Source organism: Sturnira hondurensis, unplaced genomic scaffold (assembly GCF_014824575.4).
Source record: "Sturnira hondurensis isolate 20B ecotype Veracruz unplaced genomic scaffold, ASM1482457v3 Scaffold0016663, whole genome shotgun sequence".
Lineage (NCBI taxonomy): Eukaryota > Metazoa > Chordata > Mammalia > Chiroptera > Phyllostomidae > Sturnira > Sturnira hondurensis.
Genome location: NW_028089294.1, coordinates 3,022,993 through 3,038,554, shown reverse-complemented (window position 1 = coordinate 3,038,554; position 15,562 = coordinate 3,022,993). Strand labels below are relative to the sequence as shown.

The window sequence follows — 15,562 nt, the reverse complement described above, 5'->3', positions numbered from 1 at the left end:
AGGTCCAAGTGGCGTCTCTGATGAGGACTCCAGAGCTAACACTGGCTCTTCCATCGCTTAGGACATTTTGCATTTGAGAAATTACACCAACTACATTTGTTGAGGAGAAATCAGGCTGAGTTAAAGTCTGACTGTTCTTTTTAAATCTCTCAAAAGTTAGGCCATTCTACTTTGAGAATGGTCTAGAAGCCAAAGAGGGTCCAGGAGAAAAGAGCTGAGGTTTCAGGTTAAAAGTCTTGCATCCACGCTGGGGCTCTCTCTGGCCTCGGTGTGGTGTGATCTTTAACCCTGAGGTCCTTTTGCTCTGGGCTTCCATACACTTGGGCCTTCCCCTACTAGACCCTCCCTCCTAAAACCCCGAGGAGGGTTTTCCAAGGCTTTCCTTTCTCTTTACTGTCCATACATTCCTCACTCAGAGAAAGGCTCTGACAAAGAACAGCACCCATTACCTTGTGGAGGGCAGTGGTGGAGACGGCCTGGCTCCAACCCTGTACGGAGCGAAGCTGACCCGACAGGAGGTTGCCTGGGGTCCCCAGAGATGCCTGACATGAGGACATCACTGCTTTGGGTAGAGGCTCTGTCTGTAAGAAGCCGGTGTGTGCTAAAATGCGAACCTCCTTAGGGGAATGAGTCGCACGTATCTTTCGTTGGGACGTAGGAGTGGATGGCGAAGAAGGGAGCTGGGCACCGCTAGAGCAGGGTCTGAAAACACATTTTGCCAACTCCTGTGATTGCCATGGAGATTTCACTGCCTCAAAGGTCACCCCTCATGACACGGCGACCTCCCCACAAACATACACCAAAGACATAACCTGGGATGAGTAAGTCAGCCCAAGAAACTAGGGCTTGGGGAGAGGCCTTGCCGTGAAATGTCATTTTATTAATTGATTGACTTTTTTTTTAACAAAAATAAACATTTTAATGAACAAGAAGTACAAAAGCTTCTGGATATACAAACTCCAGGAGGAGGGAGAGGCTGGATTTGGCTGTTTCTCGGCTTTCACTGAAAGCAAATGAGGCAGAAAGGCCCCGGCCCCACCCCCACCCCAGGTCCTGGCTCAAAATGCAACCTGCTCCTCGACCCCACGTCTTGGCTCATACCATGCGTGCTCCTATCCCGGGGCTGGCCTATGAGAGACCCTGGTCAGGTGGCCAGAGGCGGCCTCCCCAGGTACAGAATCATCGACTTCCCAGAGCATCCTGTCCAGTCTCCTGTCCGGAGCTCAGCTGAGAGGACACTCCATGACCGATTGTCCCCACGCAGCCCCCGCTAGGCCATGACGCCTGTAGCAACAGCAGCAGCAGCAGCAGCAGTCGGGGCTTTGGCTACATTCTCACACTACGAACGCAGTGATGGAGCTGCCCACGGAACTGTCCCAGTGAGGGGCAGAGCCCCCCAGGGAAGACCAGCCCGTGCCTTGCCGGCAGCCCAGAGGGTTGGAGAGGCAGTCAGCTCCCTGCCCCAGGGGTTCCTGACCCTGGAGCCAGCAGCCCCACACCTAGACTGGCAAACTCACATTTTAACATTTGGCATTATTGCACATTGTCCTGGTCACCTTGGTCTGTCTGGGATGTCAGCCTTGTCTGCAGCGGCTCCTGGGTGACATGCAATGCTGCTAGTGCAAGTCACTCCCTCCACAGGCAAGCCCAGCGGCAGGGACGGTCATGGTCAGCGGGTCAGCTGAGCCCGCAGACAGGTCAGCCAGAGGCCCTCACATACGTGGTTTTGTTGAGATCAGGGATCACATGGCTCCATCCTGTCTTGAAAAAGACCAGTTGCCGACCTGGGGGCAGAGGTGAGGGGTAAATGGGTCTGGATGTTTCTCCCCCCGCAGGCAAGACCTATGATGCCTGCCTTGAGGACACATGCTTGTGGACACAATGTGGACACATTGAGGACACAATGACACATAGGTCATTGTCTCGGCCTTCTTGTCTTCCCATCATCTCTGGCTTCTGATGGGGTTGGGGAGCCACTACCTACCAATCTGTTCTGGAAAAGTCCAGTCACCTCCCTCATGATGTCCTATCCTACTGGCTCACCTGTCCAGGTGGTCTGGTTGGTGACCACAAAGGCCCGGCACTGGGCATGGCTCTCACAGACGTCCACGGCCTCGGCCAGGCTGAACACGGAAAGGAGGCAGCCTCCATGGTGGTAGGAGGGCCAGCAGCGGTAATCCTCCTGGGGGATGGTGCTGTCTGGCAGGCGCTGGTACTCTGTGGGTTGGGGATGGAGCTCAAATGAGAACTTTGTGTGCCCAGGGGTGAGGGCGTGGCTGCTTTCTGAAAAGGGCAGGAAGACTCATTTCCTAAGAGAAAGCTGAAATCCAGCCCAGTCCCCCTAGCGTGGAGATGAAGGCAGCCAATGCTCTGAAACTGGACTGGCTGGCTCTTCAGTAAAGGCAGCGCTCAAATTTAGTTTTGGGGAGACACGTCTCCCCAATCTAAGAACATGCAGCTGGCTCAGGCAGCACTCGATGATAGCTCATGTGAGGGATAAACACACACCCTGAGTCACTGGCTGTCCAGCTGGTTGCTGAGGTCAGGACACTTTGGACATTTAGCGCAGGTTTCTCAAACTTCACTGTGCATGTGATTCTCTAGGGAATATCATTAAAATGCAGATTCTGATTCAGAAGGTCTAGGGTGGGCTTCCTCCTGGCCTTGGGGGAGAGGTTAGGCGGCCCTTCATATAAGGGGGCTGTGGGGGATTTTTGAACTTAAGAGGCATGCAAATGAGTGTGATATGCAAAAATTACTCTTTGGGAATCCACAGCTTGAGTGTTTGGGGGGAGGGGGGCGCTGGAGGAAGAGTCTGAGGTCTCCGCATTACACAAAACGAGCCTCTCAAGTCGGCCCAGTCAGGGGGCAGGCTTGGCTGGCTGCAGACTGCCCGGTCCCCTCTTGCGGCCGACCGAAGCCTTTCCACTGCCTGGGGACCCTGCTCTGCATTGACAGTGCCGAGCCCCGGGCCTCTGGCCACCCCCTCCTCCTGCCTCCTCCTTCTACCAGGGACTAGACCAAAGTCCAGGGCTGGCCGTGATTTACAGGCCCATAAACGGCGTCCTCAGGGACAGAGCCAGCCATTGTTCACCTCGTTAAACTTTATTTACAGGGCTAACGAGGGCTCCCCCACCCTTAAGACTGGCCGGAGCTCCTTGAATATGGAGGCTGCCCACCCCTTGCCCCACCGGCCAACCATGCTGAACCCCAGGGCCTCAGGGAGGGACCTAAACAGTGACCAGGATCCTCTCCCTGCTCCAGGGCTTCCTTGCTGGTTTCAGTGTGGAGCCCCTCTACCTGCAGCTGCCCTGCTAGCCCCAGAAACATAGAGGAAGGAAGGAGAAGCAAACATACATTGTGTCCCAGCTGTGGAACAGGAACTGGGCTAATTGCTTTCACACACTTTACCTGGTATTTAAACCCCATAAGAATTTTGTGAGGCAGGTAATGTTGAACCCAATTCACAGATGAGGAAAGTGGAGCTCAGGGTATAAATTGCTCAAAGTCATAGACTGCTCATAGTACAGTCGGGAGCCACTCAGAGAAGGGGTGTCAATGCCAATCCCCCAGTTTAAGGCCAAGTTCTAGTTCTAGTTCAGCCAGAGATGAGACAGAGTGAAGGCTACACAGCCGGCAGTCTGTGTATCACGCCAAGTGAGCCTTAGTGGGAGCATGAGCCACTTAGTCCAATTACCGGGACTGGTTAACCCCCCACCTATCTCCCACCTCCCCAGCCCCTGGATCCCTTCGGGGGCTACTCACCAGCTGTGCTGCCCGCAGTGGAGTTCTGCAGATACTGGCCACTCCGGTACAGATGCAGCACCTTCTCCAGCTGGGCCAGGGTGTCATCCACCCCCCACGTGAGCTCGCCTGCAGGGTGCAGTGTGGCTGTGAGAGGGAATGTGGGCTCCTACTCCTCCCCTCGGTAGGCAGCCAGCCACCTCTCCCCCTCTGTCCCTCTGGAGCTGGGCCCAGAAGACTGGTGGACTGGGGAGGAACTTTGCTACAGCATGCCACTTTGGGAAACGGTGGCTTCTGGACCACGTGCTGTCCTAGGTCATTCTTGTCCCCATACCTGCTGGGGGGAGGGGCAGGGTGATGGGAAGCAGATGGGCCCTGGAGAGCTCACCTGTGGCATTGACGATGCTGTCTAGCAGAGGCCGTAGTGAGGGGGGGGCACTGTGGGGAAGGAGGTATGTGAAGAAAAACCTGGGGTGGAGAGAAACCAGGGGCTCAGTGGGCCAGCCTTTGGGGACACATCCTTCCTCTCAGCCAATGTGGGAGAGAACCCCAATCTCTCCAGGGTGTCTGATCTCTCAGGCCTACCAACGAGACAGATCCCCAGTGGGTACAGGGAATCTACTCAGACACAGCCATGGGGTCTGGGTGCATGCTGAGGCCACAGCTAACCTACCAAACACATGTGAGGTCCATTCTCCCTACCCCTCAACCCCACGCTATCCCCCAACTGACCTGTGTTAGAGCAGCCCCACGGCTGGGGCCCAGACTAGGGGAGGAGGGGGGGTGTCAGTGTCACCCGCCCTAAGTTCCAAGTCTGACACTATTTTAAGAAGCCTCCAGCTGCTGCCCCCAGCCCAGATTCTCCCTGGAGCTATTTTTAGCCTCACCATCAGGAGCCTGAATGTTCCCTTCTTGCCGGAAGCCTTTCCCCTCCCTGGTCCTCCACTGGCCAAGGCTGAGCCTCCCACTCTGGCTGGCGGCCTGGCCCTCGAGTGGGTGCTCTCCCAGCCATGCCATCCCAGGCCCTCTTCCCCTCACTGGCTTTCCTGAGTAGGGGGTGGAGGTCACCTGTAGGCATTATAGAGGTTGCGCTTCTCGTTCATGCCCTCGCACCAGCCCTGGGCTGAGCAGGGCAAGGTGAAGTTCCTGGCTGGAAACTCGAGGACACAGTCGGCGCTGCTTGTGCACGGTGTCTCCTCCACGCGCGCATCATCCAGATCCGTCACCTTTAGCTCCCCGTCCACCAACACAAACTGCCGGGGGCGGAAGTCCAGCAGGGTGACCGAGCCCAGCGGGGAGTGGGCCAGGTGGTGGAGGAGGCGGCCCAGGCTCAGGCAGATCTGAGGGGCAGACACAGGGCTGCTCACTGTTTCTGTCCTGGGAGGGGACCTGGGGATTTCAGGGCTCCCTCCTTTGGAACTCTGGACTTAGCTGGGGGGGTGGGGGGGCTGACTTTTCTTTTAAAGGCCCCAGTGTTGGCCCAGGACTGAGGCCAGGGGCCTTAGCAAGCCAGAGGTTTTCTATTAACCCTTGGCTGGCCTGACCCTCAAGGTAACATGGAGTGGGCAGTGGGCAGCAGGAATGTCTGGGGATAATGGGTCCCCTCCCTGAAGCTGCATCCTGAGTGTAGTTTTAGCCCAGTGCAGGGAAAGAGGAGGAGAGTCAAGATGGCTTAAGGTGTTTTCTAGTCCTAGGACACTGACCCTTCTGCAACCGAGCTGAAAGTGTACGTGGGGGAGGGTGGGTGTGTAGGTGTGTGTGAGTAGCTGAAGCACAAAAAACGCTTGGGTCCTTTATGTCTTGCTTCTTTTTTAACCCTTTGGCTGTCGGCCGAGTCCCTCCCTCCCCCTCCCTCTGCTGAGGAGGAGTTGAAGCTGCTCTGGAGGGCTGGCCTTCTAAGGGAGAACCATCCCAGCAAGAGCCCAGCCCTCCTTCCTGCTCACTCTGAATCGATCCTCCCAGGACGTCTGTAGCAGCTGGATCATCTCCACAGGGGCGCCCAGCTCCGTGATGGTGGTCAGGGTGTCCGGGATGTCCTCGCTGTCCTGGTAGCAGTAGCCATAGAGCTGGGGGAGACCCAGGGTGGGTCTTTAGGTCCCAGCTGGGGGTGGGGGTGGGGGTGGGGACAGAGAAAGGATAGGCTATCCTATGCCCCCTCTGCCACCATTCTTCCTCCTGGGCCCTTCCTAGGCTTTCGTGTCAGCTGGGGTCAGAAGAGAATAGATGCGTTGCCTGGGAAGCCTGCCCTCTATCCCTGTAGCCAGAGTTCCCACCGACTGTATCAGCCACTTACCTCTTGTCACGCAGGCAAATGGGCTAGAGTCTGGCCAACCATGTGTTAACTATGAGCTAAATGTTTTACAGGCATAACTCAATTCTTATAATGACCTCAAATGAACATAGTTGGTACTATTATAGTAGGTACTATTATCATCTCCAATTTATAGGTAAGCAGAGCAACTCAGAGAGGTTAAGTTACTTGCACAAGGCCACACAGCTAATGAATTCAGGAACCAGAATTCAAATTTATTCCACTGATTCTCCAGCCTGGTTCCTTCCAAGAATACTGTTGGCTAATCAACAAGCGAGCAAATGGTTATTGCATGTCCTTCCTTGCTCCAATCCTTGTCTATTTCTCATCATTTCCACTTTGTTGGCAGTTTCACTTTGTTTTCTGCCCAGGTCTTGTGGGAGGAAAAGCAAGCTCCCTCAGGATTGGTAACGAGCATTAAGAACAAAGACGGACAAAGACGCTAAGGGGCATGTCCTTGGGTGTTCTCTGCACATGTTGGTGGGCAGGGGCCACGTGCATCGGTGGGCAGGGGCCACGTGCATCGGTGGGGGTGGTAGCGAGGGACGGCCCCCAGGGAAAGGTCAGTTCTTGGGGGCATGGTCACAAAGGCCGGCCCACTCCACATGCTCTGCAGAGGAGCGTGGTATAGCTCAGCTGCTCAGGGGCTTCTGGGAAGCCCAGCCTGACTTTGTCACTAACACCTACACCAGCATCCACAGAGAACCCGGCTTCCCCTGGCCTCGCCCACCACACTGTACACCAGCTAGGATCAGACTGTGCTGGAAACCGCCAGCATCCTGTGGGGTAGGAACACAAAGGCTGAGCTGTCCAGGCCAGAGCAGGGAGAAAGGAGAGTTGCCCAGTGGGGGTGAGGGTGGCAGGGTCAGCCAAGCCCATGAGCTAGATGTCCCTGCATACTGTCACCCTTCATGCCATCATTCACACCCTTCCCCGCTCTGCTCTGGGCCCTCACTGCCCCCTTCCACCCCAGAGGTACCCTTCCAGCTCCCTGTCCCTGCAGCTGGCTGTCCTAGCTCAGCTGGCACGAGGGAAGGCACCAACAGTATCTGCCATCAGACCGTGAAGGCTTTGACTTGGGGGATGTGGGGACAGTCCTGGGCACCCTCTTCTTCCCTCTCTCTCCTTCCACCACCTCCTGCCCCAATCAGCCCAGGGAGGCCCCAGACCCTCGTGGGGAGGAGGAAGGTAAGGAGAGCAGCCCTGGGGCCTGGTTCTCATTTTCTTGCCCAGAGTCTGAGCCTTTGTGGGAAACTTCTGAAGGTTATTAAACACCCGGAGGTCATTAAATGCGCTGTTAACGAGGTATTAATCAACACCCCTCAGGAAAAAATAAAAAGACACCATTAACCTCCCCCAGGAAGCGTGAGGCTGAGCATTTCGGTCTCATCTTTTGTTCATTTTGGAGAAATATACTCCAGCAAGGCCAGAATCTGGGTCCAGGCAGGCCTGGGGCCTCCCGGGACAACGGGGGAGGGGGAGGGGAGGGAAGACCCTGGTGCCCTTTGACCCCTGGCTAGAGCAGCATCTATCACGTGAGGGAGATTGTGTGTGTGTGTGTGTGTGTGTGTGTGTGTTTGTGTGTCTCAGGGTCACAAAAGAGGGATAGAGAAATCTCGCTCAGGCAGTCTCTGGAGGCCACAGCAAGGTGCTGGAAGGTGCCCTATGGGACATGCCACCCTGGGTGTTTTTTTATTGGAATCCCACTTTGGGGCTGCCAGAGAGGGAGAGAGGGACTCTGGAGGCCCCACGGGAGTGGGAACTCTAAGAAAATGTTCTCTGTCTCCTCCCCAGTTCAGCAAACAGTCAAATGGTTTTGAAATACTAAATGATTAAGAGGTATTAAAACAACATTATTTCTAATTCCCTGCACACCCTCCCTGAAGCCTCCTAAGCGAGAAGACCCCATGGCAGGCTTCTCTGGCAGCGGAGGTGGCGGCATTGCTGAAGAAGCCAGAGGGACACTGGGCTGGGGGTTGGGGAGTAAAAGGGGGAGGCCCACTCGCCAAGCAGTCCCTGAACTCACACTAAGAGACCACTGCTACCCTGTGATGGTAGCTTTTCATCCAGCCTCCGACAGAAAGGACCCAGAACCTTACCCACCATATAACATGTGCCCTAGTGCAACTAAGCCCAGTCTCTGACCCTGAGAGTCGCATAGCCAACCCCAGACACAGCCAATCTTGGTTTACTGAGGGAATGGGTGAAAACTATGCAGATGCAATTTTTTTCTTTGGCACCTTCAGATCTGGGCTGGGGGTCTGGTATTACAGTGGAGGTCCATTCTGTGATATGTGTGGGGGTGGATGCCTAGCTGGATGCTCATCAGGACAGTTTTGGTCGCGTGAAGGAGGGAGGGAGGGAGAAGTTCCTTAAGAGACAAGAAAGCACATCAAACTTCAAACCTGCCCAAGGGGTGGGGGAGGGTCTTGAGTCAATTAACACTAATGGCCTGCTAAGTCACTCAAAACCTTGTCCACTGACTCAGAATCTGGCCGACACCCCAGGGTTTCGAAAAAGTAGGGGCTTTCCAAGAGCCCCTGGAAGCGAAGAGAACGAGATCCTCCCAGTTAGAATGGCCACGTAACCAGCGGCTCACTCCCTTAAGCTCCAGACGCAGTGTTAGCCTTGCAACCAGGCATAACCACCCATAACTGCTGGCTCTCTCTGCCCGCCCTCTGGAGCCCAGAACTTAGTCCCGTGTCTGACCAGGGCTGGGGAGACTGAAAACCAGTAGGAGCACACACAACTCTCTGGCCTACCTGTCCTACCCTGCATATTCTGCAATGCCCATCTAGGCCTGGGGTCCATCTCACTCTTGAGAAAGGGGAAGGGACTCGAGTTTCTAATCAGTTCTGGTGAGTACAGAAAGGTTAATGCGAATGATCTGGAGGTGGAAGGTGAGGGCAAGTTTCCTCCACCGCAGAGTCTGCACACACCATAGTTCAGTAGGCCAAGGGCACTCAGGGATTCCCTTCTCTGTCTACTCAGACATGTGCTAAGGGAACAGCTTGTCTCATCCTAGGGCCAACTCAAGGACAGAGAGCTAGGGGGAAGGAGAATGTGGTTGTGGGTTGTGTCAGGGGAGTGCTGGGACTATGAAAGGTCTGCTCTCTTGGTCTAGCCTGGAGGGGACAAGGTGGGGGGTCTCATCTTTCTCCTCTGCCCCCAGTGAACAGAAGAGACAGAATCCCATTTAATAGAAACTTGGGCGTCTGGCCTTCTCAGTGTTGGCCACAATTGCTCAGATAATGTGAGCCTCAGACCGCAGGCCCTGGGCCTGTCCCCTGAACACTGAGCTGAGACCCCAAGGCTTCCCCAGTGGTTCAAGGGCCCACTGTAAGGCCTGGAGAACCCGAGGCTCATTTCTGGGAAGGGGTGTGCACTTTCCGGACTACTGCCCAATCCCCTCCAGTCCGTCCAGAGATTTCTGGATGGGGTAAAGGGTACGGATGTTCTTTGGGAATCAAGCCAGACACAAGGTCTCTTTCTAGCCCTTCCCTACCCCACTGCTGTCCCACCCCACCTGCAAAGCCAGACAAGTCACTGTTTGGAAGTTGAGAGAGATGGAGTTCAGATTCCATCAAGAAAGGGGACCCTATCGCTGCAGCTGGGGTCTTGACTCCGGGATGACTGCTGTCCTGTGTCTGAGCTTGGGGTTATTTCGAGAAGCAGGGTTCTAAGTCCTCATGACCCCACCCCAAGTTGGGACCCTCTGTCCTGGCCTCTGTCTTCCAGATATATGGTGTGGAAGCAGAGAAACCCAGGAGTTCCTGTTACAGAGGACGCCCACCCAGGACTGAGAGGTATGGTGGTGTAGTGGGAAGGAGCCACGGTCCAGGTTCCACTCCTAGCTTAATCTGGGCACAGACATTGGGTTCCGTTTTTTTTCTCTGTAAAACCAAGGGTTCCTTTCCAGCCGGAGGGACCGGGCCTGAGCATGCCCCGCACCCCCACCCTCGTACCTGCAGCACGTTGGGGTGCCGCAGCCGCTCCAGCAGCACCATCTCCTTGAGCAGCTTGTGGGCCGCCAGCCGATAGCAGCCCCTCCGTGCCCCGAACTCGCGCACGCAGCTACCCAGATCGTGGCCGCTGAAGTCCACCGCCTTGAGCGCCACCGCGGCGCCGCCGGGCAGGCGGACCCGGTACACGGCCTTGGTATAGCCGGAGCCCACGTACTGTGTGCCGGACACGTTGCGGAGCGCGGCGCAGCCCAGGCGCGGGCCAGGGTCCGGAGAGCCCGGGCCGGGAGCCGGGGGCCAGCCCGGGGCGCCGTCGGGCAGGGGCCGGGCCCGTGGGGGCCGGGGACGCTGCAGGCCCGGCCCGCCGGGAGCCAGATCCATTAAGCGCCGCCGCTCCGGCCGGCCGGCCCCGGGCGCGGGGCCCCCTCGGGAATAGCGCTGCACCTCCTCGTAGCGCGCTCGGATCTGCCGGGCCAGCTCCCCGCGGCCCCCGCGACGGCCCGGGCCCGGGGCTGGGGAGGGCCCTGGGGACTGGCCTGGCCGCGGAGGCTCGGAGCCCGGTGCGAAGAGCACGTTGAGGACGGAGCCCAGCAGGAAGGAGGCGCAGAAACCCGCGGCCACCGCCACCCGCCGGCGCCGCATCGCTCCCCTCCCCCCCGGCCGGCCGGCCCCGCGCGGCTCCCCCGCCCCGGCCCGGGGAGGCTCAGGCTCCGAGGCGGCTCCGCTCTGCGCCCCACCGGCCCCCTGCCCAGCTCGTGCGCATGGCCCCGGCGGCCCCGACCCCGGCCCCTTGCGGGCAGCACATCGGCCTGACACTTGCCTCCCTCCTGCCCTGCCCCCGCCGCTTATAAGGCCCGGAGCCGCCCCCGCCTCCGCCCCCTCCGCCTCCGCCTCCCAGCTCCGGGCCCGAGAGCGTCCTCGGCACCGCCTCCTCCGGCCTCCCGGCCCGGCCTTCCCCGCTGACTGACAGCGGGACCTCCTCCCGCGGCCGTCCCGGCCTGGGAAGCGGTGCGGAGGCGGCTTCGGCCCAGCCCAGCCCAGGCCCCCTGAACTCCGGCGGGCGAGAGGGGGAGGGGCCGGCGGCGGCCCCGCGAGGCGCGGGGCTCCGGGCCCAGAGGGAGGGAGGATAACGGGGCCGTGGCAGCCGGCTAACGGGACCGGGAGGCGGATAACGGAGCCGGCCGGGCGGGGTGGGGTAGTAGGAAAGGGGCGAGGGCTCAGGTAACGGACTCCGGAGGCGACGAACGACTGAGTCCGGGGTGCTGGAGATACGTGAGATGCCAGAGCGCCCTCCCTGGGACGCGTGGCTGGAGGCCGAGGGGGCGCAGGGAATGCGCGTGGGTCCCGCCTCCAGCTGATGGGGCTGGGGGTGGCGGCTCCTCGCCCAGTCTCAGGTTCGCGGGCGGGGTGGGAGTGGGGAGGAGGCGGCAAGGGATTTGCACCTGCGAGCGCGCGTGGAACGGGAACTCTGGGATCAGAGGAATAACCATGAAGTTTTCGGAGATGCCCTGTTCAACCTCATCTACCAAGTCTGATTTCTGATTTTCCTTCTCCCTAACTCCGATCCGCCTCCGGATCCCCTCAGTCAGACGCGGTCAGCTGCGAACCACGAACTACATGCATACTAGTAGTTTCTGCGAAGAGTGCGTTTTCACCCACGGACGTGCGTGGTCCAGACTGCGGAGTGTGGCATCGGTGCGTCTGAAAAGGCAGGCCACTGTGTCGGAGGAAGGGAGTGGGTACTTTGTGTGTAAGTTGGTGCGGACTTCACCAGAACTTCTGGTCCCTCCTCCTCCCTCCCTGATTGCATCATTAGTGCTAATTGAGGGGCTTTCACACGCCAGTGCATTAGCTGTTTGGAGTGAACTCCCCCTCCTGGGAGAGATAAGCCGCTGCCCCTCCCCCCCGCAGCCTTCCCCTTCCCCACCGCCCTGGAACTGTCCGCCTAGATCCTCTCCTGTTCTTGGGCACCTTCCTGCTTCCCTCTGGTCCTAGACTAACGAATCTCCTTCTTCCCCGTAGTGTCCGAGATCGTCTAAAGAGGAATCGGGGTGGGGGAGGGGGGCCCAGAGCCTCCCCTTTAAGGGGGCGTCGGGGAGGAGAGGTTTTCCTGCAGGGGCCGCAAGAAATCTGTCGTTGTTACAGAATGCAGAGCCGCTGTGCTGCTCTAGAGGGGACAGGAATCTCAGCCCAGTTCTTTTGGACGTGGAAGAACAGGGAGGACTGAGTCCTTGATCCCACTTAGGTAGGGGAACCCAGCCCTGATTCCTGGGGTCCCGAAGACTCGGAAGGCTGGGGTCCAGTCTAACTTAGAAAGCATGGGAGAGGCAGACTCGGAGAAGCCACAATTCTCCTGAGAACTTTGGGTTTGCTGGAGTTGGGTCTGGTTCTGTTTAGCTGCTCTGCCCTGCCCTGGCCCATGGCTGCTGGGTGTTGGGGGAAGGCGCTGAGCAGATGCCCTCCCCAGCCCTCACACCAGATGTCTTTGGTCTAATTAACTGCGCTGGGAAAACCAACCTGGGTTTGTAAACAGAGCTACTGGCTAAAGTCAACAGGGAGCAGCAGCAAACAGCAAACATTCCCTTCACACTCAGCTTCAGTTCAATCCAGCCCCCTGGGGAAGAGGAGAGCCTTGCTGATCAGGAGGCCCCCCCTGGCCCACAGGGGGAAAGCCTATCTGCCTCTGTTGACCCCAAGAGGGCTGATTTCTTACCAGTTTCAGAGGTTCTTCTGCTGGGAAGTGGGGATCCCAAGATGAGCTCTGCCCTGCTTCCCACCCAACTTTTCGATCCATGAGGAAGCCCTGGGGGGTGGGGGGGGGTATTCCTTAAAGAGCTTTCTCTGGGGCCTGCTGTGCTCTTGGGTCTTGGAGAAGCCTCAGAAGTAGGTAGGGCTTGGCATCGTGGGTCTATAACTCAGAGTGGGTGAATATAACGCGAACATTGTTAAGTTCATTACACATCATGTAGGTATTATAATAACACATTCCAAAATTAGATAATTATCTTTGCCAAGCTCCAGTGTTTCTGTTATGGTTTGCAAGTTCAATACACACAGGGGCCCGAGAAACAGGCACAAATGTATGTGCGATGTGCGCACACAAGCCCACAGAGCAGCAGCCTCACACACGAGAACAAAGGCGTATCAACCCTCTCCTCACACTCACTCTGTCTCCCTCACCAGCTCTCAGACACAGACATACACAGTCTTTGATGGAAATAGGTTTTTGGCCTCTGAAAAAAAGGACTTAACTTTTTGAACAGATTAGAGTTTCTGAATCGGCAGTTCTTGAGTTCTTAACCAAATTTTCCTTGTTTGCTTTTTTTTTGCCACCCAGAGAGAGGAATCATCCTTTCAAAGAATTGAAATAGACACAAACCCACTGCTTAGGCTCCAGATCTACAGTCTGTCCACTTGCCCCACCTTGTAGAACTGGCAGGGCAGTGTCCTGGGCCTCCCAGACCCAAGTCCTCAGGCCAGTGTCTAGCTCAGAGTGCTGAGGTCTGTCATTCCGGGCCACTGCAGCCCTGAGAGGGTCTGCCTGGAAGTGTGAAGGCTAGTGCTGCAGACACCGAGGCCTCCTGCCCTTCCCTCTGCCTGCCGCNCCACCCCGCCGCTCCACCCACACACTAACTTAGATAGCAATTCTTGGGAAGGAGGCAAATGGCCCAGACTCCGAAATGCTAAATATCTTTGGAAATGCCTTTTAGGTCAACAACTTCTACACGTTTTGTCAGATTGCCCTAGGGTGCCGGGACTGGAATACCAATCTTTCTGCAGCCCTTTTCCTTGTCTCCCTTTTCCCTCCAGCCTAGGTCTCAAATACTTCTTTTGGGGAACAGTCGTCCCTTGCTATTCCTGGGGGCATTGATTCCAGGAATCCTGTGGATGCCCAAGTCCCTCATGAAAAATGGCATGGTATTTGCATGTAATCTACGCACATCCTCCATGTACTTTAAGTCATCTTTGGATTACTTATCCTATCGAATATAATGTAAGTAGTTGACATACTGTATTGTTTAGGGAATAATGACCAAAAAAAGGTCTGCCCATTCAGTACAGATGCAACCATGTGGGCCTAACTATACAGTACACATCAGCAACAATATAACACTTTTTTCCAACTATTTTCTATCCATGGTTGGTTGAATCCTGGATTCAGAGCCTGAAGATATGGAAAAGCAGCTGTATTACTCTCCTGCTAAAAAACCTGGAGCATAAACTAACTCCAGGCCTCTGGGAGCTGGCCCCAGCCCTCCGCCTGGCTCTATCCACATCCCCATTTCGTTTCTCTGCGCAGAGCCTGGCTGACCACGGCTATCCTTTGCGTTTTTTCATGTTGCCCTCCCACTTCTTCCCTCCCCAAATGTCCTCTTCTAGCCTGTACACACAGTCTTTGCTGGCTGGTTCTTCAAGGTCTTCCAGGAAGTAGTGAGTTACAGACAATGCCTGTCCAACTGGGGTGTGTGGGGCCCTGGGCGCTTGAAGGTTTATTCCGGGTTCTGTGGACTTACTTCCTTGAAAAAGAAATGGACAAAATACATTTCTCAGGTCTAAAAAAATTAGAATAAAGAGCTTAGGACTTGGAGAAATCTGGGCTTAGACTTATTAGTGGGTTGCTTTGGGCAAGTCGGTTAACCTCTGTGTGTAGTATTAGTTTTCTCGTTAAGAAAGTGGGAGGTAATAGTTGTATCTACCAGACAAAGTTGTTTAGTGGATGATGTGCGGAGGCATGTAAAGTGCCTGGCACAGGATATGCCGTCAGTGTGTGTAACCTATGGCTCGTATTAATAATAATATTAAACAAATATCTGTGACAACATGTTAGGCAACCTGGTTGGCTGTAAGTCTGCCTAGAGGCAGAAATGACTTTACTTTCTATCTTAGTTTCCACTGGTGAAATCTCTCAGGCTCCTGGGCTCGCTCTGCGCCTGGAATTTTCACTTTTTCCCAAATCAGCAAACCAGCAGTGGATCAGAGGAGGCCTCTCTGCCTTCCCCACCCTGTGGTGAGCTGTGGAGGGAAGATCATGAATCAGAGCCTGATTCCTGGTGCTATGGTGACTCTGAGCAGGGAAGGCCTCAGCTCTGAGCTCTGGGGACAAGGAACTGGGGTGGGGGTGGGGGGATGGATTCAGAAAAGGGTGGGGGATGGAAAGAGGTGGAGCCCGGCAGGCTGCTCCCCCCACCCCCACTTCCCTCAGGTAGGAAGTGAAGCGGACAGTTCTAAAATATAAAAAACAGATGATGAAGGTCAGGTTTCTTACACGCTGGAGAGCGGGAGCCCCAAGGCAGCAGGGTCCCCAAGAAATGATCTGAGACAGAGATGGGGGCAGCGAACGAGAGAGAGACGAGACAAGATAGACAAAGATGCTGAAACATGGAGACAGACAAAAGCCCCTGAATCTTGAAAAGGGTAATCAGACAAAGAGCACAGAGCCCTGGCTCGGGAGAGCTCTCTCCACCCGTTTCTGGAAAAGAGCTTAGTTCCTCTCCGTGGGTCTCAAGGTGAGAACATGAGCCATTCTGCTTCCATGACTCTGGCA

At 56.2% G+C, this 15,562-nt stretch overlaps 1 protein-coding gene and 1 long non-coding RNA gene across 3 annotated transcripts; one reads left to right on the top strand and one right to left on the bottom strand.

Annotated features, from left to right (window-relative positions):
* Positions 1-893: 893 nt before the first annotated feature.
* PKDCC (protein kinase domain containing, cytoplasmic) lies at positions 894-10,846 on the bottom strand. Its single transcript, XM_037066649.1, has 7 exons — positions 10,021-10,846; positions 5,688-5,810; positions 4,813-5,084; positions 4,133-4,212; positions 3,766-3,873; positions 2,044-2,217; positions 894-1,784 (listed from the first exon to the last, which is right to left on the bottom strand). The coding sequence occupies exons 1-7, from the start codon at positions 10,657-10,659 to the stop codon at positions 1,699-1,701; spliced, it is 1,482 nt and encodes a 493-aa protein (XP_036922544.1). The 5' UTR covers positions 10,660-10,846; the 3' UTR covers positions 894-1,698.
* A 258-nt stretch (positions 10,847-11,104) lies between these two features.
* On the top strand, positions 11,105-13,385 carry LOC119001424 (uncharacterized). 2 transcript variants are annotated; one of them, XR_005069568.1, is made up of 3 exons: positions 11,105-11,411; positions 11,603-11,767; positions 12,163-13,385. It is a non-coding gene; the product is annotated as an uncharacterized LOC119001424 (long non-coding RNA). The 2 variants fall into 2 exon arrangements; XR_005069567.1 differs by lacking the exon at positions 11,105-11,411 and having other exon boundaries at positions 11,424-11,767.
* The last annotated feature ends 2,177 nt before the right edge of the window (positions 13,386-15,562 follow it).

Bases quoted from the DNA above. Each gene is read 5' to 3' on its own strand.
- PKDCC (XM_037066649.1), bottom strand. From the start codon at position 10,659: ATGCGGCGCCGGCGGGTGGCGGTGGCCGCGGGTTTCTGCGCCTCCTTC. The intron at 5,085-5,687 runs GTGAGCAGGAAG...TCTGCCCCTCAG, and splicing joins CCTGGGAGGATCGATTCAGA to ATCTGCCTGAGCCTGGGCCG. The intron at 4,213-4,812 runs GTGACCTCCACC...TCTCCACCCCAG, and splicing joins AACCTCTATAATGCCTACAG to GTTTTTCTTCACATACCTCC.